The following is a 24,734-nucleotide window of genomic DNA, read 5'->3' on the forward strand; positions in this document are numbered from 1 at the left end:
AATTATCCCAACTTACTGTACCACACATCTTGTTCCCATCATATCTGCTCTTGGTCCCTCAGCTATATGGTAAGCTGCATTGTAGAAAATCTTTAGCATCATATCTATGTTAGCTGAATGCTCTAATGCATGCTTATTAGGTGTATTATTAGTATTATGCTAATATATTATAACTTTGGTATTTGAATTCTAGTGCTGTTAAATGTGTATATTTTTGATACTGTTTCACAGTAGTTCTATTAGGTTTCAATTTACTATTTTCAAGTTATCTCATTTATTGTATTTATTGTTTAATCTTAGTTATTTTACTATTGTTATGCTGTTAACAAAATTGTTAAGTTTTATGTTAAACTGTACCTGCTGTACACCGCCTTGGCGGTTAATAAATCCCAATAAATAAATCAGATAAAAGGTCAAGCTCATGTCATCAGTAAAATTAACTTGCAAAAACCTTCCAGAAATGTTTACATTAATGCACTGCAGAAGACCTTCACAGTACGCCAGAGAATGAAACCACAGAATGTAGTTAAGCATATTTAAAGCAGTGTTGAATAGATGTTTAATGGAGACCAACAGGCTTATTTTCGAAAGAGAAGGGCGCCCATCTTTCGACACAAATCGGGAGATGGGCGTCCTTCTCCCAGGGTCGCCAATATCGGCATAATCAAAAGCCAATTTTGGGCATCTTCAACTGCTTTCTGTCGCGGGGATGACCAAAGTTCACGGGGGCGTGTCAGAAGCATAGCGAAGGCAGGACTGGGGTGTGCTTAACACATGGACGTCCTCGACCGATAATGGAAAAGAGAAGGGCGTCCTTGATGAGCACTTGTGCGACTTTACTTGGTCCATTTTTTCTTGCAACCAAGCCTCAAAAAGGTGCCCGAACTTACCAGATTGACCACCGGAGGGAATCGGGGAGGCCCTCCCCTTACTCCCCCAGTGGTCACTAACCCCCTCCCACCCTAAAAAAAAAAACTTTTTAAATATTTTTGCCAGCCTCTATGCCAGCCTCAAATGTCATGCCCAGCTCCATGACAGCAGTATGCAGGTCCCTGGAGCAGTTTTAGTGGGTGCAGTGCACTTCAGGCAGGCGGAACCAGGCCCATCCCCCCCTACCTGTTACACCTGTGGTGGTAAATGTGAGCCCTTCAAAACCCACCAGAAACCCACTGTACCTACATGTAAGGTGCCCCCCTTCACCCCTTTGGGCTATGGTATAGTGTTGTACAGTTGTGGGTAGTGGGTTTGGGGGGGGTTGGGAGGGCTCAGCACCCAATGTAAGGGAGCTATACACCTGGGAGCAATTTCTGAAGTCCACTGCAGTGCCCCCTAGGGTGCCCGGCTGGTGTCTTGGCATGTCAGGGGAACTAGTACACTACGAATGCTGGCTCCTCCCACGACCAAATGGCTTGGATTTGGTCGTTTCTGAGATGGACATCCTCGGTTTCCATTATCGCCGAAAATCGGGGACAACCATCTCTAAGGTAGACCTAAATTTCGCGATTTGGGCGTCCCCGACCGTATTATCAAAACGAAAGATGGACGCCCATCTTGTTTCGATAATACGGGTTTCCCCACCCCTTCGCTGGGACGCCCCTTTCGATTATACCCCTCCACAGGGCCTGTTAATACAGTATGGTAAATCTGAGCCTTTAACAAGCTTTAACAGAAAAACTTACTATGTGGTCAATGTTCCCGCTATGCTGGCACATATTTTTAGGCCTCAGCACTGAATGTTTTGTAGTAGCGCATGTCCCTTCCCTTCCCCATGCTGGCACTTTCACTGATACCTGTTCCTGAAGTTGTACAGCCTTTTCAGCACCAGTGCAGGGCCTTCCTCTACAGGCCTGTGCTCAAGTGCACTGCTGGGTCACTCCTCTGCCCAACAAGAAGTTCAAGGTTATGATTTACAAGTGTAAATACCAGCATTTACATGTGTATTTCAGATACAAATGGAAAACCTGATTTTAGAAAGCCGGTTATTTGCATATCGCAAGCTGCATTATGTGAAACATGACAATGGGCAGGGCTTAGACGGAACCAAAAACCTACATGCATGTTCCCCATTTCAGAAAGAGAATGCGTGTGGATGCCTTAATTTATCAGTGTAAGGATTTACAGCTGCTTCTGGGCACATACTGGTTTCTAAAAGTGCTCATTTTGAGCAGGCTTTTACAAGAGGGATGAAGGGATATTTCCCCCTGAAAACTGAAAATGATAGAAAAAGTGCAGCATCTGTACATTATTAGGCACATTTACACATGTAAGATTCTAAATGGCACATACATGTGTAAGTGTCAAAACATATAAGTGTAAGTTCTGAACCATCCTTTTACAAGTGTAAGTTGCTGAGTTCCTTCTGTTGACATTTTCCTCATTGATAACTGTAAAATGGATGCCGCCACCACACACAGTCACATGTTCATGTGCATGAAGTTTAGAAAAGGTTCTACAAACTGTCCACATCCTGACCTGAGCATATTAATTCTGCCTTCCTCATTCTATCTAAAATGGGCATTTATTTGTAGTTAGCATGGGTGCACTTAACACCTCTGGTATGTTCAGAGTAAACAATGTTTAGTTGAGGGGGGAGGAGGGGGGGAGAAGCAGCGTCTTACCAAATTCCACTGGGTGCATTACAGTTTTTCTTGTTTAGGTCAAGTTTGTCAGGAGTTATAATGATGCTCTTCTTTATGCTCACAACAGGCCGAGACCTTTGGGGAGAAAAATTGGACTGTAATTAATTACAAGAGCCTGATTAACCACCACATTGATGCTATGTACCATAAGAAGAGCCCTTGAAATGGATGGTATAAAAGAAAACCTAAACTTAAATGGCTACATGTGCGTGGAAGTGTCGAGTGATGCTTAGATGGTGACTCTGGCTGTGATGAACTAGGGTCGGTGCCGGGCAGACTTGTACAGTCTCCAGCTTATAATCGAACGTAATCGCCGGCTATTTCCCGACACAAATCGGGATATGGCCGGCGATTTCGCAAAAGCGGCGAAAAGCGTATAATGGAAAGCTACATTTGTGATAGCTTCACCGCTTTCCCTTCGCCTCGCCGGCGAAAGTTCAAAGGGGCGTGTTGGCGGCGAAGTGAAGGCGGGACATGGGCAGGCTTGGGCGTGGCTACCAGATGGCCGGCTTTCGCAGATAATGGAAAAATAAAACCCGGCGATAAGCAGTATTTCAATGGGTTTACTTGGTCCTTTTATTTTCACGACCAAGCCTCAAAAAGGTGCCCCAACTGACCAGATGACCACCGGAGGGAATGGGGGATGACCTCCCCTTACTCCCCCAGTGGTCGCCAACCCCCTCCCACACTAAAATTATTAAAATACAAACCTTTTTTGCCAGCCTGTATGCCAGCCTCAAATGTCATACCCAGCACCCAGACAGCAGTATGCAGGTCCCTGGAACAGTTGTTGTTGGTTGCAGTGGACTGCAGAAAGGCAGAGCCAGGCCCACCCCCCCCCCCCCCCCCCCACCTGTTCCACTTGTGGTGGGTAATGTTGAGCCCTCCCAAACCCCCCAAAACCCACTGTACCCACATATAGGTGCCCCCCTTCAGCCCTTAGGGCTAGGGTAATGGTGCACACTTGTGGGCAGTGGGTTTTGGGGGGGATTTGGGGGACTCAGCACACAAGGGAAGGGTGCTATGCACCTGGAAGCTAATTTGGTTGTTTATAAAAGATGTTTGACGTGCCCCCTAGGGTGCCCAGTTGGTGTCCTGGCATGTGAGGGGGACCATTGCACTACAAATGCTGGCTCCTCCCACGGCCAAATGCCTTGGATTTCGCCGGGTTTGAGATCGCCGGCATTTTTTTCCATTATTGCGGAAAAACAAAAGTGGCGATCTCAAACCCACACCATATTATCGGAAAAAAAAAGATGGCCGGCCATCTTTTTTGAAAATACGGTTCTGGCCAGCTTTTGCGCCGCCGCTAAAATAGATCGCCGGCGACCTATTTTGCCGGCGACGTTCGATTATTCCCCTCTCTGTATATATGATAATCCTGTTTAGGATGGGCTGGAAAGGGTTTCGACAGCAGCTACAGTGCTGAGCAGACTTTTACAGTCTGTGACCCACAAATGACAAGACAGATAGTCTGGAGTGGGCTTTAACAGCAACTCCAGTAGTTGGAATGTAAGGACAGAGCCGGGCAGACTTCTATGGTCTATGTCCCAGAAATGCCATAGAAAGACCATGATCAAATATTTTACATCACATTCATTTTTGATTTAATCATGAATTGATGAGTGTGACAGTTGGGCAGACTGGATAGACCATTCAAGTCCTTTATCTGCCATCACTTACTATGTTACTATAGACTTGTTGACCTTACCTACTATTTCAAAATTCTCTTCCTCAAAATGAATGCGTATCTACAGAACTGCCTCCATAGATGCACATTCATTGCTGTGTTTTGTGTTTATTAAATTTGAAAGCTAAACTTTTTGAACCAACCATATTGTAAGGAATGTGATCATAAAAATGGGGCTTTAATTATTTTTAAGAATGTACTTTTCCTAGGCAATTTTTAAAAAATTATATCAAGACAAATTTTTAGAAATTACAGGATTCTCAGGTACTGTAGAAATCATGAGGTAGATATTCATCAGGCAATAGTTAGAATTTTTTTTAACTTGCTGTCAGCATTAATCCTGGATATTCAATGCCAGGCCATGTCCAGGCACCAGTACATAGGGGCTCTTTCACTAAGCTGCGTAAGCGTCTACGCGCGCCCAACGCGCACCAAAATGGAGTTACCGCCTGAGTACCAAATGGCTCTTGCGGTAATTTCATTTTTGATGCGCATCTGAAAAATATTTTTTTTTTCGGACGCGTGTAATGGACATGCGCCAAGTGGCATTTGGTGCGCATAGGTCATTACCGCCCAGTTACCACATGAGTCTTTACCACTAGGTCAATGGCTGATGGTAAGGTCTCAGACCCAAAATGGACGAGCAGCAATTTTCATTTTGCCGCACGTCTATTTTTGGCAAAAATGTTTAAAAAGGCATTTTTTTTACAGGTGCGCTGAAAAATGATTCTGTGTGCGTCCAAAACCTGTGCCTACACTACCGCAGGCCATTTTTCAGCGCACCTTAATAAAAAGACACCATAATATCTGGGTATATGCGACCAGTTCCCTCTTATGTGATTAAGTGCAATACTTAGCACTTAACTGCCTAAATGAGACAGCATAAAGATCGGACTGTCTGATTTGGCTCCTTAACTTAGGTGGTTAAATGCAGAATATTGGTACTGAACTGCGTAACTGCCGACTCCACCCCTGGACTGCCCACAAAATAGCTTTTTGTTTAGCAGTCTATGGCGATATTCAGTAGCAGTAACCGGTTAAGTACCATTGAATATCAGCACAAGCAACATGATAGGCAGGAGCCATTTCTGACCAGTTTATTTGTTTATTTCTCAACATTTATATTCCGCACTATTTTTCAAATTCCAGGCTGATTACATCATAATGTACATAATCATAAAAACAAAAATCAACATTAAAAAAACCAGACAAGCAAATTCATAAATCAAAACATCCTCTTTGAATAATTGACCCCCATGTGTTTACTCTCCATAAAAAAAAAGCCCTATATAATACAAAACTGTTATCAGAAAAAGCCATATCCATCAGGAATTTAGCCCAGCATCAAATTTTCAAAACAAATAAAAGTTTTATGCAGACCTACAGAAATACCCTAATAGGCCACCATGTGATATATTAACAGGTAGCAGAGTACAAGCCCAAATATAACCATCACCAACACCACCATTAAAAAAACAAAACTAGTAACTGACCATCTTCATCCTGGTTTATCAACTGGGTATGTACAGACGAGTTTCCCCTGTGTATACATTTTGTACATGGTTTACTTTCTTAAAAATAGAAACCTTGGGTCCCTGTTTACTAAGGTGCGCTAGAGTTTTTAATGCGCACTAAAAATGTTAGCGTACCTACGGCGTGGCTTAGTAAACAGGGCCCTATTTTTCTAATGGTTAGAGAAGGAGGCTGAGCACCAGGGAAGTCAGTTTGAAATCCCACTGTGGCTTCTTGTGACCCTGGGGAAGTCATTAAGGGCCCTGTTTACTAAGGTGCATTAGTATTTTTAGCACGCCTACACATAGTGCGCGCAGTAACCATGTAGGCGCCTATAGGGATATTGTAAGCATGTACAAGTTTAACGCGCGTACATGGTTAAAGCGCATTAAAAACATTAATGCGCTTATAACGCTGTTTAGTAAACAGGGCCCTTAACCCTCCATTGCCTCAGACATAGACAAGATTGTAAAATCTTCTAGGGACAGGAAAATACCTACTATACCTGAAAGTAACTGTACCCTGAACTTCTAAGAAAGGCATAAACTAAATCCAAATCTAAAATTTGCCCCCCCACCCCACCCCACAATATTCAGCTCATGTTGGTCAGCATGTTTGTTGTGTGTTGTCCTGCATGGGTTGTTTTTCTTAAAGGTGTTTCAATTCTACATAACAATTCTAATAAAATCTTTGAAAGCGCAGACTGACAGAGAATATCTAAAAAGCGCATACAAACTGTACCTGAAAATGTATACTGAATCTGAAAGAGATCCAACAGCAATATCAGGGTAGGAATTCCTATCAAGATCCATATTTCCAACAACTGAATATCCAAAGAATGGTGTACTGTAGATCTTGCCATCAATAATCTGATATAAAAAAAATACTCAAAATTTGATTTTGAATTAATTCCTTTCACAATGAACTAGATTAAAAAAAAAAATCATTTGAATTTTTGAAAGATATATCCAGAAACATACCTACTCAACTAAAAGTTTTATCTGACCTAATGCCCAGCGGCTATGTATATTATAGTGGTAGGGAACTGTTTTAGGCTGCAGTTGCCATGAGGCAACCCTGAGGTGGGGAGAGGAGAGGGGAGTCCACTTGAGCTGACTGGCGTAGGGGTCTCTTTTGTAAGTCACTGCATTATGGCATTACAAATGCTACCCTCTTGTGCTGCCCCTTTAATAGACTTCTTTAAACACAAGCCCTGGCCAGTTGACACCATGCTGGGAAGGAAGAATATGATCAAGCAGCATGGAGGAAGGAGATCCAGTGTCCACCCTGATTTCATTTGAGTGTGGGTTGGGGGGAGAAGTGAGAAATGCAGTGGGAGCACTTGCTCTGTTCCCAGTGCAATAATTTTTACTGGGAAGGGAGAAGGGCAGTGCAAGGGAGAGAAGTGAGAGACATGTCAGGACAACAGCAAGAACTCGTCATGAATGGCTGTTTCAGGGGTCTTGCAGCAGGCTGGATGTGATTCAGCCCATAGCCCATGAGGTTCCCCACCTTGATCTACTGTAATATATTTTTATTAAGAATTTATAAAATGTACAGGCAAATAACATTAAAAATAAATAAGAATCCCTCCTAAATATCCAATAATACATTGCTTAAGTTCAAGTCCACATCACGAGAGGTACCTTATATCATTACGGGAGCCATAAAGAAATAAAAAAGAAAACTGTCCAAGAAAAAAAAAATCACAAAAGTAAAAAGTTTGAATCAGGCTTTTCACATCTCTGAACTTTTTATCATTCCTCAACCACCAGGACAAGAAAGGAAAATCAACTGTGTCTGTTTTTTTTTTTTCTTTTACTGGTTTCCCAACAAGGATATTCTCAAGCTGCAATGGATCCAGGAACACATCTCTCTTTATCTTTATAATCAATCAAACATTTACATGGAAATTTACAGAAAAATGAAGATCCTATTACTACCACTTTTGACTTCAATTGAAGAAAAGCCTTCCTTCTTAGCTGGGTAGGTCTAAAAACATCAGGAAAAAGAAATACTGCCTGTCCACCAAACAAGGCCTTTTTAGGGAAATAAGCCTTTACGATGGCAAACTTCTGCTCTTTAGTTTGCAAAGTAACTAACAGCATATCAACTGCAACATTTTTCAGAAACACACGGATGTACGGGTCAATATTCGGCTGCAGCAGCAGGTGTTTCTTTTTTAACACTAGTCACAGTGGTCAAAAATATCTAGATATTCAGCACTACTATCCAGAGAATGGCTGGGTGCTGAATATCCGGAAAATGTGGTCAGCACTGGATAACACTAAAATTCTGTCTCCTATCATCTAGTTGTTCTAAGTTATTCAGATAAAGGACTAAATATTTTCACTATCTGGTTGAGTGCTGGAACCTTCCACGTTCTGCTCTAAAGGATTCTTAGAGGCGCTATCCTGTTCAGCAGCATTTCCATAGGTAGCAGGTTGCTCCATCCCCATCCAGATTAGTGTTTTTAACTATTGATTAGAGAATGACACATGGATGAGGACCCACAGTAACAGAAAAAAAATTGAGCTATTTATTGTGGGTGTGGGAGCAAAACTTTTTACTGCTCCGTGGGAACTGAAAAAAAAAAAAACCCAACTTTCTCCTCTGGCCAAAAAAAAAAAAAAAAGCGTTACCACTCCTGCAGGTCCAGCATCTCTCTGTCTCCCTCCCTCCCTCCCTCCCCCTCAGTACCTCTACCATATGGAGCATGAAGTGATCCCCACAGGCTTGCTCTGGGGCCTTCTCTCTGTCGGATGATCCACCTTCTGATGTAACTTCCTGTTTTGCGAAAACAGGAAGGTGCATCAGAAGGTGAGATCACTGCAACAGGAGTCTGGCCACTATTTCATTTTCTCAGGTAGTCAGTTGTACCCTTGTTATTATCAAGCCAACAAAAAAAAATAATAAAATGCAAATTCTAATCTTTTTTTTTTATCCTGCATTATCCCAAACAGAGTTCAGGTTCAATGTGGCTTACAATCCAATTATAAGCAGGTACTCTCTCTGTCCCTAGAGGGCTCACAAGCTTGTTTTTTTTTTTGGAGGGGGGGGGGGTTGTATCTGAGGCAAAGGGTTACAAAGAGCTGCAGTGGGAATTGAACCCAGGATGCTGGGATCAAGGACTGCTGCATTATCCATTAGGCCTCCACTTCTGGATCATGAAAAACTATCCAAAATTATAGTGACATCTTAAACAATATAAACAGCAGTCACTTTTATTATGAAGGCGACAGAAAATCATTTAAAAATGTTGCAGCTCTTAACAGGTTTTAATCATTATTGAGGCAGAAAATTAGTCACAATTGAAACAAATTTATCCAACTGAATAATTTGTTGGAGGTTTCCAAACTGGGTTTCTGAAAAAGCTCCAGGCCACTGAATTCATTACCTGTGATGGTTTTGTATTTATCCCATTTTGAGATCCATGATATACAAAAACTTTTCCCATTTCATCATATGGGGCTCCAACAGCAATATCTAATTTAAAAAGACAAAACACATGATTACTGAAAGATTCCAGAGGTAAAAATGGATTTGGATAGGCTTTTTTAAATGTATTTATTTTGTCTAGTTTAAGAGGGCAAATGCTGGCTCTGCCCAGACTCTGTCTCAAGACCACCCCACTGTTCAGTGCTGAATACAGCGACACTATCCAGTTAAATCATTTTCAATAAGAACCCTTTTACTTTTCCAATTGGGTTGGTCCTGGTCTCTTTTCCACTTCCTTTCATTGAGGATCTAATTTCCATTTGGTTTCTTCACTCTCTCTGTCTTTTTTTCCTTTCTCTTCTACATCTGTCTCTGACATTGATCTTTTTGTTTCATCTTTTTTCTCCATTTTTCTCATTTGCCATTTTATAACTAGATTTTATTCCTCCTTCTCCGGTCTCCAGACTTTACTCTCCCTCTTTTCACCTTTCAGCTACTTACCAACTTTCCATTTCTTATTTTTCCTTCTCTATTCCTTCCATTCTTTTGCCAGTCTCCTACTCTTCTTGTCCTGTCTTTGATGTTATTATTGTAAATCGCCTAGGATTCAGTTTGAGGGTTATATTAAACATCAATAAACTTGGAATGAATGTTCTAATATTCAGAGAGAGAGAGCATTTTACCAGTCTGTTGAACACAGTTCTATAAATTGTTCTGGGTCAGTTCCCACCTAGGACAATTCCCACTACACCAGGGAGGACAATTTCTACCCAAAACCTAAAAAGTACAAAACACACTAGGACAAGTAATCTCCCTCCCTTTCCTCTTCCAGATCATTGGGGAGCCAGTACCCCTTCACACCCCCTCACAACATTATCATTTACAAATCCATTTCCCCTTCCAGACATGCAGTTCGTGTTGGGGGCTAAATATCATAAGTAAATAAATAAATAGAAGAAAGAAGATACGGTTGGTAAAAAAAAAGAATAACGGCTAGGGAGGGTGGGAAATGACCGGGGAGGGGGACTCCTTGGTGGGAATTGTCCCCCTTAAGTGGGAATTATCCCAGGGGGAATTGGTGGATGGGAACTATCCCACTGGGAATTCCGGAGCAGATCCATACAGAATGAAAAACGTCATAGCACATAATTTAAATATAATTCAGGCCCCAACAAGGAGCCAATGAAGATTCAACAACAATGGAGAGTCTGGTTCAACTTTAGACGATCTACAAATAAGTCTGGCTGCTGTATTCTGAAATGTCTGTAATTTTTCAATAATCCTTCAGATAAACCCACAAATATGGCACTGCAATAGTCCATCTACAACAAGAGCAAAGATTGTGCTACAGATAAAATTCAAGCTTGACCTTATCCTTCTCATCCTTTTAATAGTATAAAAACCCTTCTTTATCAACTGATTTACATGTGATTCAAGTGTCAGATATTCATTAAAAAGTAACCCCTAAAATCTTCAATTGTTTCTTCATTTTCCAAAACTTATTGACTCTGAAATCCCTTCTCCTTAACCTTAGTGTCTACCACTCTGCCCTTCCCTCTCTACCTAAGCAGTGCATTTGCCAGCTCCAGCCCCTTTCTCCAACTCTGCCAGCATTGGGCCCCTGCCAGCCCCAGCCCTGGGCCCCTGCCAGCACCAGCCCCTGCCAGCCACAGCCTCAGCCCTAGCGTTGGGCCCCTGCCAGCCACAGCCTCAGCCCCCATTCCAGCTCCAATTAGGATGGCCAACTTTTTGACAGAGAAAAACCGCATTGACTGAATCAAAATACAACATTCATTTGAATAGAACACAAATGTTTCAGATGGAAAATGACAAAGAAAACGCAAAAATTATGTTTTCATGTATTAAAATGGCAGCACAACCATACTGGTGATGGCCTATCATATCAATATAAGATAGTTATTTCTTCTTGCATAGATCTAGTTTATCAAGCCCTTAAAACCTAACTGCGGCTTCTGCAAACATACACTGCAGTACTTGAATTGTAGATAAAAAAGGAAGTGGACCTCTGGAGCCAGGGGAAGGACAGGTAGGCCAAGACAGGACAGGAGTAACAAGAGAATAGGAACTGGATTAGAGAACAGAGCAACTGTTCTGCTTTGTTCCAGGGTCACCTTCTCCTCTCGTATCATCTGAAAAAAATTGCTTGAACTACATTCCAGGCTGCTCCCCTAGAAATTAAACCTTGATATACTTCTTTTATTCTAAATACGACAATTAGATTGGTCAAAAACTTTGGAAAGTGTTGCAAGGCACATTTGCTAAGGATTTTTTTAAAAATATCTTTTTGATGTAAAAGGAATTCATTTTTATGATTCATTTTCTTAATTAGAAAGCTCTACACAAGATATAGTGACCATATGACCTCATTTTCTTACCTGGGAAGCCATCTTGATTAATATCACCGATGTTCTTTACTGAAATACCAAACATAGATTCTTTGGTTCCATTGAGGCGAATAGGCCGGATGCTATTCCACTTGCCGTCTTTGTTAATATAAATATAAACAGCACCCCCTATTTCTCCATCCCGGTCAAAATATTGGGGAGCACCCACCACAATATCTTGCCAGCTGAAAGGGAATTAAAAATATCATAGGAAGCCAATTTAAAATGCTTGATAAGCAAACAGGCAAAACACAGAACAACATACTTTTTAAACTGAATAAATTTTTAACATACTGAACACTATTGAATTTACCACAAGTAACAAATGAGTTTTACATTATCCTGGACATGCCAAGGACACCCATATTCAGGGCAGGGGAATATTACTGCTTTTAAGAAGAGGTATTTTGTTTGCTGAAACAAGAGGAAAAACTGTGTGTTCTGAATGGAATATAAAAGATATAGCTATTTTGCCCAAAGTAGATTTTGGAAAGCAAAAAAAGAATGTAGGTAGTAGCTTACCAAAAGCAAAACTATTTTTAAAGGGCACAATATTCAAAGTGATTTAAGCAGGCAGGAGAGGCTCCTGGCCGCTTAACTTGTGCTCAACAGGCCAGCCACTGATAATCAGCAGCACCAAAGTGGGCAGTGCCGCTGAACACAGGCACTAACCAGTCATCTTGGAACTGGGCAGGAGAGAGGCATTACTGGGACAAAGTCGGAGGAGCCAACATTTATGCAGCTGCCAACAACATTCAGTGCAGGCATCGCTAAGCAGGCTATATAGGACCGCACAAGAAGCAGTGCTAATTCCAAGACTCAATGCTGGAACACTGTTTGTACCAAAAACATGAGGAGGCAGAGGACAGAAGCTTTTTGGATAAACTTAAGCGACGTAAGTGGGAATTGTTGGACAATTATATGTCAGGGATGTGACTGGTGAGATGCTTTGTTGACACATCACAGTTATTATTGAGTGTTCATTTTGTGTTAGAATAATAAAGACATTTGAACTCAAAGCAGTCCTAATCATGCCCGCTTAGCTATGCAGGTGCCATCACCTGCATAACTTCCAGGTTCCTAAATTGATTGCCCCCCTCCTCTTTCTCGGTACTCCTGATCCCTCCACACATGCATCAGCAAACCCCCTCCAGTTCCAATTGCCCCCACTCAATGATGGTTTTGATCCCCCTGATGTCCTTAGCATCCCCCACTCTGATCTCCAAACCCACCCCTGGATCTGAACCCCCTGATTCCATTCCATAGTGGAAGCCCTGCCCACATCCCCAACCCCCCCCCCCCCCCCCCCCCAATGACTTCTCCATAACCCCTCTTCCCCCCTGGGGCTTACCCAGCGGAGATCCCCCAGTGTCAAGTGGGACAAGGCTGGAGCAGTCCCCTTTCCAGTCCTGGCCCATCGACTCTGGTTCTGAAAATGACGGCACCCCAAGTGATAGTCTCTCACTAGGGGTACTGCCATTTTCAGAGCTGGAGCCAAAGGAGCAGGCTCAGAAAAAGGACTGCTCCAGCTTCATTTCACTAGACACCAGGAATCTGGTGGAGAAGACTGGGGGAGAAGTCAGGGAGGAGCAGGGTATGGGTGGGACTTCCACTATGGAGTAGAATTGGTGGGATTTAGATCTTTGGGATTTCAGGAATCGGAGGAAGGGGGTAGGGGTGGGGATCAGAGGTACATCTCCTTATGCAGCCACTGGCTAAATATCAGCTGCAACCTGCATAGTTAAAAAGCAACACACTCTTGGCTGGTCATTGCCCAATAATCAGTGCTGATACCCAGACACTGTTCAGCACTGAATATGCTCTCATTACCTCTCGCCTTGACTACTGCAACCTACTCCTCACCGGCCTCCCACGTAGCCATCTATCCCCCCTTCAATCCGTTCAGAACGCTGCCGCACGTCTTATATTCCGCCAGAACCGATATACTCACATCACCCCTCTCCTCAAATCACTTCACTGGCTTCCGATCAGATACCGCATACAATTCAAGCTTCTCCTCCTTACCTACAAATGCACCCGGTCTGCGGCTCCTCACTACCTCTCTACCCTCATCTCCCCCTATGTCCCCGCCCGTAACCTCCGCTCACAGGACAAATCCCTCCTGTCAGTTCCCTTCTCCACCACTGCCAACTCCAGGCTCCACTCATTCTGCCTTGCCTCACCCTTTGCCTGGAACAATCTTCCTCAACCCCTACGCCAAGCTCCCTCCCTACCCATTTTCAAATCTCTGCTTAAAACTCACCTCTTCAATGCTGCGTTCGGCACCTAACCTCTCATGAAATATAGTATCACCTACCAGACGGACTGTACACTTGTCTTTAGATTGTACACCTGTCTTTTTAGATTGTAAGCTCCTTGAGCAGGGACTGTCCTTCCATGTTAAATTGTACAGCGCTGCGTAACCCTAGTAGCGCTTTAGAAATGTTAAGTAGTAGTAGTAGTAATATCAGGGCCTAATTTCTGCCCACGGCAGTCAGAGTTTTAAAAACACAACTGACCACTGCTGGCTGAATAGTGACAGGAAAGTTTATTAAGCAGGGCTAACATGCCAGTCCCTACCTACTTTCTGAAATGTGTGACAAATGATCTTTCATATCAAAAGACTAAAATTCCTTGTGAAGTATATGAAATTTCAGCTTTGCATGCTGTACACCTTCTGAAGGAATCATCATAGTCACAAAATCTTGCAAGGTCAATATTCAAAGCGATTTAACTAGCCAGAAACAGCTCCTGGCCAGTTAGATCACCTGTTCGGGGCTAACCACTAATTTTCCATGGCACTTAACCAGTTAGGCACGCTGAAAATAACCAGTTCGCGTCAAACTGAAAACCCGCTATTCTGGGGGCATTCCAGGGCAGAATCGACACTTGGCCAGTTAAATACCAATATTTGGCACTTAACTGGCCAGGTTAACTGCATAAAAAGGACTGTATAAAAGTCAGTCCTATCTTTATGCGGGAACCCATAGCCTGTTAAGTGCTGAATATTGTACTTAAGTGGCTATGTGTTAACCAGCTCCAGAAACCCAGAAATTCAATGCCAGTGCCTGGATATGGTCTAGCTTTGAATTTCCGGTTTTAACACTGGCAGCGGTCAGCAAAACACTGATCACCACCAGCTAAATATCAGGCCCTACATTTTTAAATACCATCAGTTAGCAAGAATTCCCTACACTATAATTTCTCCTCAGACAGGACACCCTGTTTACCTACCAGATAAATTAGATTTATTTTAAAGGCTAATATTCCTAATTCTTTGCAAAAAATTGCAGCACAAATTTGGACATGTGCATAAGTAACGTGCACAAGTTAATTGAATAATGAGCCAATCAGTGCTAACTGGCTTTTCAACAAGCAATTATTGGCACTAATTAGATTTAATTGGCATTTACATGCAATCTGAAAAATAGGGCACGGAAATGGGAGGGGGCACAGGTGTAACAGGGGTGTTCCTAAAATTAACGCGCATGTTATACAATAATGTGGATATGCACCTAATGTAGGCGAATACATTTGCATCATGTTTCAGCTGGTGCAAATGGCTACGCCTAAAGTTAGGCGTGATACCTGGACGTTAGCGCTATTCTACAAATTGTGCCTAACTTTAAGCTCGGCTTATAGAATAGTGCTTTTTCAGCACCAATCGTTTTGGCACCATATATAGAATCTATCCCATAGTGTACATTTAAACATATATTAGATCTTCATATGAATAAAACACAAGGGCTGTGCATGACACAGATTTATAATATCCATTGTAAAAGCTCTCACCCATCACTGTTTAAGTCTACTACAGCCACATCATATCCAAAAGAGGAAGCCAGTCCCTCGCCTTCAATTATATACTCAGGTGAGAGAGTGTTTCGACTTTTTGCGTCTTTCTTCAGCAGAAGCACTGCACCACTGTGGTTGGCTCTCGGTGCTCCAGCAACAAACGTCATCTCCTTCAATGAGGTAATACCTGTACCGGTGTCCAAGGAAAACCCTACAAAAACACAGCACATGAATCTTAACAATCCCCCATTGAGCTTACACTATCCTTGCATTAAAGAAGTTACATATTCTGCATGGGAACTGGTCATTCTATTTAATACACCATGCTATACAAACAGAGCCCTGTAACCAAAAATTTGTGATTGAGTTTTTCCATAAGAAGTTTCCACATTGAGCATCTAAGCAGGGAGAATGGCTCCACAAAAATTTCAAGGAAAGACACATCTTTAGATTTGCACAATTACATTTTAAACTGATAAAACAAATGAGGAACCTAAATGAAACGGAGGTATTCATTTTATTGATCCCTAAACCCAACTTCCAAATGGGGGATTTAACTATCTCCTAGACCAGCAGAATACAAAAAGGATGTAGGAAAGCGAGCTCCAGGCAAGCTGCTCCACTCTTGGACTAACAGTTAAGCTCTAGAACTCATTGCCAGAGAATGTGGTAACAGAGGTTTGCATATCTGGGTTTAAAAAAGGTTTGGACAAGTTCTTGGAGGAAAAGTCCATAGTCTGCTATTGAGACAGACATGGGGAAAGCTACTGCTTGTCCCTGGGATTAGTAGCATGATTCTTACTACTATTTAGGATTCTGCCAGGTACTTGTGACCTGGATTGGCCAATGTTGGAAGCAGGATACTGGGCTAGATGGACCATCGGTCTATCCCATTAAGGATATTTGCTCAATATAGAGACTTTGCATGTAAATCTGGTTATCAAACTTATACACAATTCTCTACTTCCAAAATACTCTTCACAACCAAGCAGAGAAGCACTTACTCACTTGGACACTTAGCCGCACATTTTCATCTATGTGCTTACTAAGACATTATAAGCAAGTTTTTGCATTAACCAATGTTTCTAAAAAGCAAGTTGTTGCCTTCCAAAACCAGAAACACTCAATACTTAGATGTTCATTATGTTGATTACAATGATGCATTATTGGTGAGTCTTCAAAAATCTCACTTAATGCTTTTGTCCTACCTATCACATTAACTAGATGTAGTGAGGAAAGTTATCCAGACGTAATGGAAAGAATAAAGAGCCCTATTTACTAAGCAGTGTTACAGGCGTGTTAACATTTTTAACACGCGTTAACCATGTACGTGTGCCTACGATATCCCTATAGGCACCTAAATGGTTGGCGTGCTAAAAACACTAATGCACCTTAGTAAATAGGGCCCAAACATCAGACAGCAAAATACAGTTAACTGCATACAAAACACATTTCACACAGCAACACACAAAAAGGGTTTCATTTATGAATAACACTGCATTCACATCTAAAATCATGCAAAATGTCTGATGCTGCTAATGAGGTAAGTTATGAAAGAACATGCTGCATACAGCTGTGGAGGGGAGCATGTCTACTAAATGAGATTGAAGGCAAACTGGAGGTCTTGAAAACAAGCTTTGTATTTACAAAACAAAGTGCATTAATGGATACAAGAGAAATGCTCATGGGGAAACCCCAAAAAACTTTCAAAGTTTTGGTTGGTTGGTTGCTTTTATATATGTTATTGCTCAAGAAAAATGGCATTACAAGCTTTCACACACTGCCCTTCTAATGTGTTTCACTCCAAATTCTGGGAAAATACGCTTCTTAAAGATGGCAAGTCAATTTCCAAATTACTGCAATCTTTGACTTTACTGAGATTGCATAAGTGCCAATTTGTCATGGAGGTTTCAGTGATACAGATATTTAGGTGGTTATTTTCAAAGCACATAGACTTACAAAGTTAAATAGTAACCTATATAACTTTTGTAAGTCTCAGTGCTTTGACAATGAGCCTCCATATCTCCATCAAATGGATAAATCATTCATATAGATTGGTACACAGTTTTAGGCAATGGCTTTCAGCCACTCTGCAGCAATGAACCAGACATGAACTGATGACACGTTATGCAAAGTTCTGTATTCTTGAGTTATCTGGCTTGAAAGAATTGACTTATAAGTGGATGTTGTGCTACATAGGGAGAGAGGGAAGAGACACCAACAACCAGGGTAGAGAACAAACTTAGAAGAAAACAAAGGGGATTAACTAGGAGAAGATTTGTATAGAAATTGCTAAAGTTCTGCCTGTTGGAAACAGGGGCATAGCCAGACCTCACGGTGGGAGGGGGCCAGAGCCCGAGGTTGGGGGCTTAGCATCAGCATACATAAGAGGAGCAAGAAGAAAGAAGAGCAGGGGCAGGTAGTGAACACAGCTGCGCCGGAGACAGTACTGGGAACCCCCACCAGCCAAAGCAGGGGCCCAGATGAAATTTGCAGGGGCCCAGGCCCCTGTGGCCCCCCGTAGCTACGCCCCTGGTTAGACAGTGTGGGATTCTTTAGTTGCTTTACCAGTGTAAAGAAGGTTATGACCTTTTTCTCACCCCACAACTTCTATAACAGTGGTTGTGCCTTCCTTCCTGACAGGGTGAGTGGATACATTCCTTGGAGGGAAAATTTGTGCCGATATATATACCCAGCCAAAGGTGGTGGTGGTCCAGTCTTTGATTTCAAACTCCCGGCCACTGCACCTTAATGCAAAGGGACCAGGGTTTTGAGAGCTGCCAAAAGGTACCCAGAGGCTAGAGAAGGTTGAAAAACATTTCATTCCAGAAATGAAGCATTTAAATATTTTAAAAAATGAATACATCAGAGATCAATTGGTAACTGGGAAACCTAAATACTCCAAAGTTAATATAAGATACATTTGAGTCGGTGTTAATTTTCTTTACATAGAGCCACAATTCCTGTAAAAATCAATCTTTAAAAATATGGAAACACACTTCTCAAAACAGGGTTTCAAGCAACCCCAGCACACATACTGATATTTCCATAGGTGCCAGCTCTATGGGTGCTGTAAGTGCTTAAGCTCCTCCACCCCCCCCCCCCCCAACCAAATATTGAGCAAATGCCTTTACTTTGCCTGAGGGCCAATTTGTGATGGGTTTAGCAACCCCAACCATTCTCAAAAGTTGGCTCCTATGGATATTTCCATTAAATCTTTGCTCTTAATTGAAAAAAAAAAACATGCATCACCTGAAACTGCTACATGCTTTGAGTTGAAATGTTCAATGACCGATCATGCATGTAATGAATCAATACGGGTCTAATTCAGGTATCTGGGCAACAAACTATGGCAGAACTGCATCTGATTTTTCACATTCAGTCAACTGATATTTATTTACTATTAGTGCTCTGTAATAATGACAGCCTGGAAAAGCTGCAATTCAGCAGTCTGGTTCACTGGTGATGTGCTTGAGCCGGGGGTGGGGGGGGGGGGGGGGTAGTGGCACAGCCACTATTTTGGAAGAATGGTGCTTAGGGATCAAGAAGAAATCTCTGCAATCTTTGGGGCTGGAGATCAGTTTATAAAAAAAAGAAAACATTACCTTTACTAACTTTATCAAATACAAACATTATAATTGAAATGGACAACTTAAGGGGCCTTCCAATGGCAGTGGTGTATACTTCCATGTGTAAGACTAAGCTTCTGCTCTCTAGACCAGCCAGGTATGTTGTAGAACAACATTCACAGCCCATAGGAGGGAGAGCGTAGTAATTGTGCAACAGTGACACCTAATAGAAAGATTTACAATTTATCACTACAGGGGTCCATCAGGAGTCCTGTTGTGTGCAGCCCAAACTACAGTGAAAAGGCTAAAGGGCCTTTTTACTAAGCCGTGGTAAAAAGGGCCCTGTGCTAATGGCAGTGGCCATTTGGCCCCTTTTACCGACGTGGGTAAAAAGGCCGAAAAAAAGAAATGGCCGTGCGGTAAGTTTGAACTTGTTACATGGCCATTTCGGGAGGGGGGGGGGGGAAGCAGTTCCCGCCAACCATTGAGGTGGCATTAAGGGCTCCCACACTAACCCAGAGGTAACTGGAAATGGCGCGCACTAGGGGTGGAACTATCGCCGGCACCCGCCATGAGGCAACCCTTTAGTAAAAGGACCCCTAAGTGAGTTGGGAGGGAGTTATATAAATATGGGAAAATTTTCAGGTGTTTGTGAGTGAAAGCTATGGTATGTTTAGGGCAGTTCCAATTGAGCTGGATGCCCAAGGAGAAAAAACTGCCACACCAAAGACAGAAAAAAAAAATATGAACAAGAACAAAAGCATTATAAGAAATGCCAAATCTAATATAAATCTTTCTAGCTTGCAATCTTAAGGATATGCCTAGCTGCTTGAAGTTGATAAATTTTCACAATTTTCAGGTGTAGATTGGATTTCAATGTTTATATCAATCTGTAAAAATGTATTCACTTTAGGTTATATATTCAAGACTTACAATATGACATATTTGAGGAATTTTGAACTGAAGATTACAATGGGTCATTCTGTCATATGTGCTTTGCTATCCCAGTAACTGAAACAGACCAGGCCAATGTGATATGAATGTAGTATGACACAGTCATTTTATGTTTCACAAACCTAGGTAGCTATTCGTCGCAACGTCAATGGACTTCTCCATTCTTGTACTTGGAGGTTCTGTTTTGTACACAAACTGATCGGGATCAGTATTAGACACAGTGGTCAAAAACAGAACACCTACATACACAGGTATAAGAGGAAAGTGAAGAAAAGTATACCCTCAATAAGCAGTAAATGTGAATTGTCACTTATTGGACAGTCAAAACGCTTAGCAGCAAAATACTAATGCTCATTTCAGAGCACTAAATTGGACATTTTCTGGGGATGGAAAATACTTTCACCATGAGCTAGGAGTAGAGGAGTAGCATGGCAGTCGAAGCAATGAACTGTGATCCTATGATGAAATCCCACTTCTTCCACTGTCGTGCCTTGGTAAAGTCATTTAATCCTCTGCCACCGCAAGCAGAAAAATAACTTAATACTTAATTTACTAATCTATATTAATACAATAATGCATGTTTTATGTAAGCCCTATTTTCAACAAAGCTGATTTATCAACTAAAAGGGCAATTCTATAAACTGGGCACTAACATCTGTGTGCTCACTATCAGTCTTATTTCGAAAGACAAGGGCGCCCATCTTCCGACACAGTTGGAAGGTCGACCTAAATGCTGAGATTTGGGCGTCCCCGACCGTATTATTGAAACGAAAGATGGACGCCCATCTTGTTTCGATAATATGAGTTTCCCCGCCCCTTCGTGGGGCCATCCTGCGAGGACGCCCTCATGAAAACTTGGGCACCCCGTTCGATTATGCCCCTCCACGTGCATAAACATTTAGAATGCTAGCATAGACATGCATAGGTGCGCACTTAGGTGACATACTGGTATATGTAAATATGCAACTATCCAAGGGGGTGTACACATGGGAGAGCATGGAAGGAATATGCAGAGCCAGGGCCGGTCTTAGCAAGTGCGGGGCCCTATGCAGACCAATTTGGTGGGGCCCCATCCTAGCCCCGCCCCACCGTAGTCCCGCCCCCAATGTAGCCCCGCCCCTACCTCCACCCCATTGATAAGATTTTTCCATTTTCAGAACATTTTTTATTTATGAAATTTCAAATAAAGACAAATGAAGCTAAACTTGTACAAAAAACTGATTGAAATAATAAGCACAATGCTATCATGAAACCTCCCCTCCCCAGAAATTATTCAGTTCAAGTCCACTACAATTAGCAGTTCCAATTCTCATAACAATGGAGAATAAAGGAAAAATATTAAGAAAAGATTCAGTACTTTCAAATTCCCCTATTACTCTGTAATCCATATATGCAATAAAATAAAAATGAAATGAAAAGATATATAATAAAATAAAGTGATGTGTGAAATATAATGTACAATATAAAATCATATAGACCACCAAGGTATTAAAATTGTTTTAAAATATATACCACAGCTCTCTGACTCAAGAAGACTCCGACTCTGTCTGTCATCCATAACTGTCTGACAACACACAGAAAAAAAATAAGTAAAAACAAATTGTCACAATTAATACCTTATACACCAATATACCAGCCATACGGAAAATGCAGACCGTCAACAATATGAAGCTAGCAAGGGATCATAATACCACAATTCTCATGCAGAGCCACAAAACACCCTTTTAGAGGTAGTGTGTCATGATTTAGGCTCTACACCCTTTCTGGTGTTTGGTGCCACCTTAGTAAGGCCAACACACAATCTCTCCACTGCAAAACACTATACACAAACTTGTGCAAAAATACACTCATAACCTTAACAAACCATAAACAGCACTAATTCCAAGGACAGAACGAGCTACAACCTTATGCGTGGCGTGGAAAGGCAACTGTAATTACACCTGGCTCTAAAACACCAGTGCACAACCTAGTGAAAAAAAACAAACAAAAAGGGATTCAAACTATACGCTAGCAGAATACTGCACCTTCCTTGATCACACCTGAAAAATACATGAAGGCAAAATACTGAAATGGAAAGTTACCTCAAGAAGTCAGACTCAGCATGCAGCAATACTACAAAAATTGAAACGTACATGAAAAATATCACAGATGCACATTTCCAAAAACTGACATATTCCAATTAATAAATCCTGAATAAAATAGTTTTTTCTACCTTTGTTGTCTGGTGACTTTGTTTTTCTGATCATGCTGGCTCAGTATCCGATAGTGCTGCTATCTGTCCTCTTAACTCCGTTTCCAGGGCTTCCTTTCCATTTATTTCTTTACTTTCCGCCTTTCTTCTTAATTTCTTGCCCTACATCCGTAAGTAAAAGCTGGGTCCTCCTCCGTGGAATTGACTGGAGGAGGCATAAGGTGGATCCAGCTTTTGCCTATTTTCTATATCCATGTGCACTTTTCTCCCTTTTCCCTCACCTCATCTCCTTCCTCACTCTTCCCTCGCCTCCATCCATGTCCAGCATTTCTTCTCTCTCCTCCATCCACCCATGTCCAGCGACCCTCCTGTCCCCCCTGCCATCCATCTATGTCCAGCAAACCCCCCTTCCCCTCTGCCCTCCCCTGCCATCCACCTATGTCCAGAAACCCCCCTCCCATGCCATCTACCCATGTCCAGAAACCCCCTACCCTGCCATCCACCTATGTCCAGAAGCCCCCCTCCCCTGCCCATCCACCCATGTCCAGCGACCCTCCTGTGCCCCTGCCCTCAACCTATGTCCAGAAACCCCCTCCCCTGCCATCCACCCATGTCCAGTGACCCTCCTGTGCCCCCTGCCCTCCCCTGCCATCCACCTATGTCCAGAAGCCCCCCTCCCCTGCCATCCACCCATGTCCAGTGACCCTCCTGTGCCCCCTGCCCTCCACTTATGTCCAGAAGCCCCCTCTCCTGCCATCCACCCATATCCAGCGACCCTCCTGTGCCCCCTGCCCTCAACCTATGTCCAGAAACCCACTCCCCTGCCATCCACCCATGTCCAGTGATCCTTCTGTGCCCCCTGCCCTCCACCTATTTCCAGACCCCCTCCCCTGCTATCCCCCATGTCCAGCGACCCTTCTGTGCCCCCTGCCCTCCACCCATGTCCAGCGATGTGACTCTCCTCGTTCCCCTGCTCCCCCTCCCTCCAGCCACCTGAGACCCCCTCCCCGACCCGCCAAACGACCCTCGTCTACCACCCGACCCGCCAGCGGCACCTCACCTGACCCAGCATTTTAAAAAAAGCTACAAGCGGCAGCCGGCAGTGCCTCCTTGCGTCTGTGAAAGAAGAAAAGTCGCTTCGTCCATTGGCCGGCCTTCCCTCATGTCCCGCCCTTGCGGAAGTTACATCAGAGGGCGGGACATGAGGGAAGGCCGGCCAATGGACGAAGCGACTTTTCTTCTTTCACAGACGCGAGGAGGCACTGCCGGCTGCCGCTTGTAGCTTTTTTTAAAATGCTGGGTCAGGTGAGGTGCCGGCGGGTCGGGTGGTAGACGAGGGTCGTTTGGCTGGTCGGGCAAGGGGGGCTCAGACGGGGAAAGGGCTCAGACGGCTGGAGGGAGGGGGAGCAGGGTAACGAGGACTGGAGAGTCGCGTCGCTGGACATGGAGGGCAGGCGAGGCAGACTTGAGGCGGGCCGCGCGGGGCCCCCTTAGGCGCGGGGCCCTATGCGGCCGCCTCGGTCGCCTCTGCCTAAGACCGGCCCTGCGCAGAGCCCTATTTATACATGTATCTTACAGAATACTGTAAGTCAAATGCTCCCCTGCTGCATCTAGACATCACAAAAAAAGAAGGAAAAACAAACCTTCCACAAACAATCAATAATCAAAAAAGAGGAGTGGAAGACACATGAAAAAGTACCAGGATGGCCAATGGCTCTATTTTATTCTTCAAATGCAATGTACAGAGTATACAAACAAGATGTATCCACAGTGTATTCTTTAAATATAGTACCTGGGCTTTTTTTGAGGGAGTACTTGGGGGTACTGAGTACCGGCACCTTTTCCATTGTCTGCTAAAATTGACCCAGGGACCCCAAAGTTTAATGAAAGAGCTCAGGTTCTACACACCAATTCTGCCTTGTCATAGATACTGTGACTGGTTTCAGGGGACCTGGCTATTGTGGGGTGGGTCCCACAGTGATCACCCCACCCCTGAAGGGTGACCTAGCATTTGAGTACCGGCACCTTTTTTGCTAGAAAAAACACAGTGTATAGTACACAGGATGTGCTGACAAAAAAAAACCCAACAAGGGCCGTGTTTCAGCGCACAGACCTTTATCAGGGGTCCTGTCAACACTGTAACTGCTTCTTATTTGTCCTGCTGTTCATTAACAAACCTGTATGGGCATCAAGTGTGCCACACTGAAGCTGATAAAATGGCTTCTGCAGTAACAGAATAGCGTCTTCTTGCAAAAGTGAGAAGACGCTATTCTGTTATTACATTACATTTATGCCAACTCTATGGCTGATCTATGTTCAGGCACCTAAATATTAGTTGCCCTTAAACCAGGTCATGCTAGTATTCTACAATAGAACCTAGGTGCCTAGATTTTGTAGGGCAACAGCATGATCATCTTTTGTGTGTATATGAGGCCAGAAAGAAATTAACATGGATTCTACTGCAAAGCACTATGGACCTCTGACTAGATACTGATGCATGGACAAAGATTCATCTCTAATCCTTCCCCGAAAGAAAATATT

General features: G+C 42.9%; 1 protein-coding gene across 2 annotated transcripts in view; it reads right to left on the reverse strand.

The window, feature by feature from the left end:
* The window catches only part of ITGA6 (integrin subunit alpha 6), a 146,943-nt gene that overhangs the window by 43,285 nt on the left and 78,924 nt on the right, over nucleotides 1-24,734 (reverse strand). For both annotated transcript variants that reach the window (XM_030210583.1, XM_030210584.1), the window contains exons 6-10: nucleotides 15,477-15,690; nucleotides 11,676-11,869; nucleotides 9,239-9,327; nucleotides 6,583-6,710; nucleotides 2,619-2,714 (exon numbers count right to left, since the gene is read on the reverse strand). In XM_030210583.1, the coding sequence (XP_030066443.1) occupies nucleotides 2,619-2,714; nucleotides 6,583-6,710; nucleotides 9,239-9,327; nucleotides 11,676-11,869; nucleotides 15,477-15,690 (721 nt within the window). The remainder of the gene's footprint in view (nucleotides 1-2,618; nucleotides 2,715-6,582; nucleotides 6,711-9,238; nucleotides 9,328-11,675; nucleotides 11,870-15,476; nucleotides 15,691-24,734) is intronic.

This window comes from Microcaecilia unicolor, chromosome 7 (genome assembly GCF_901765095.1).
Source record: "Microcaecilia unicolor chromosome 7, aMicUni1.1, whole genome shotgun sequence".
Lineage (NCBI taxonomy): Eukaryota > Metazoa > Chordata > Amphibia > Gymnophiona > Siphonopidae > Microcaecilia > Microcaecilia unicolor.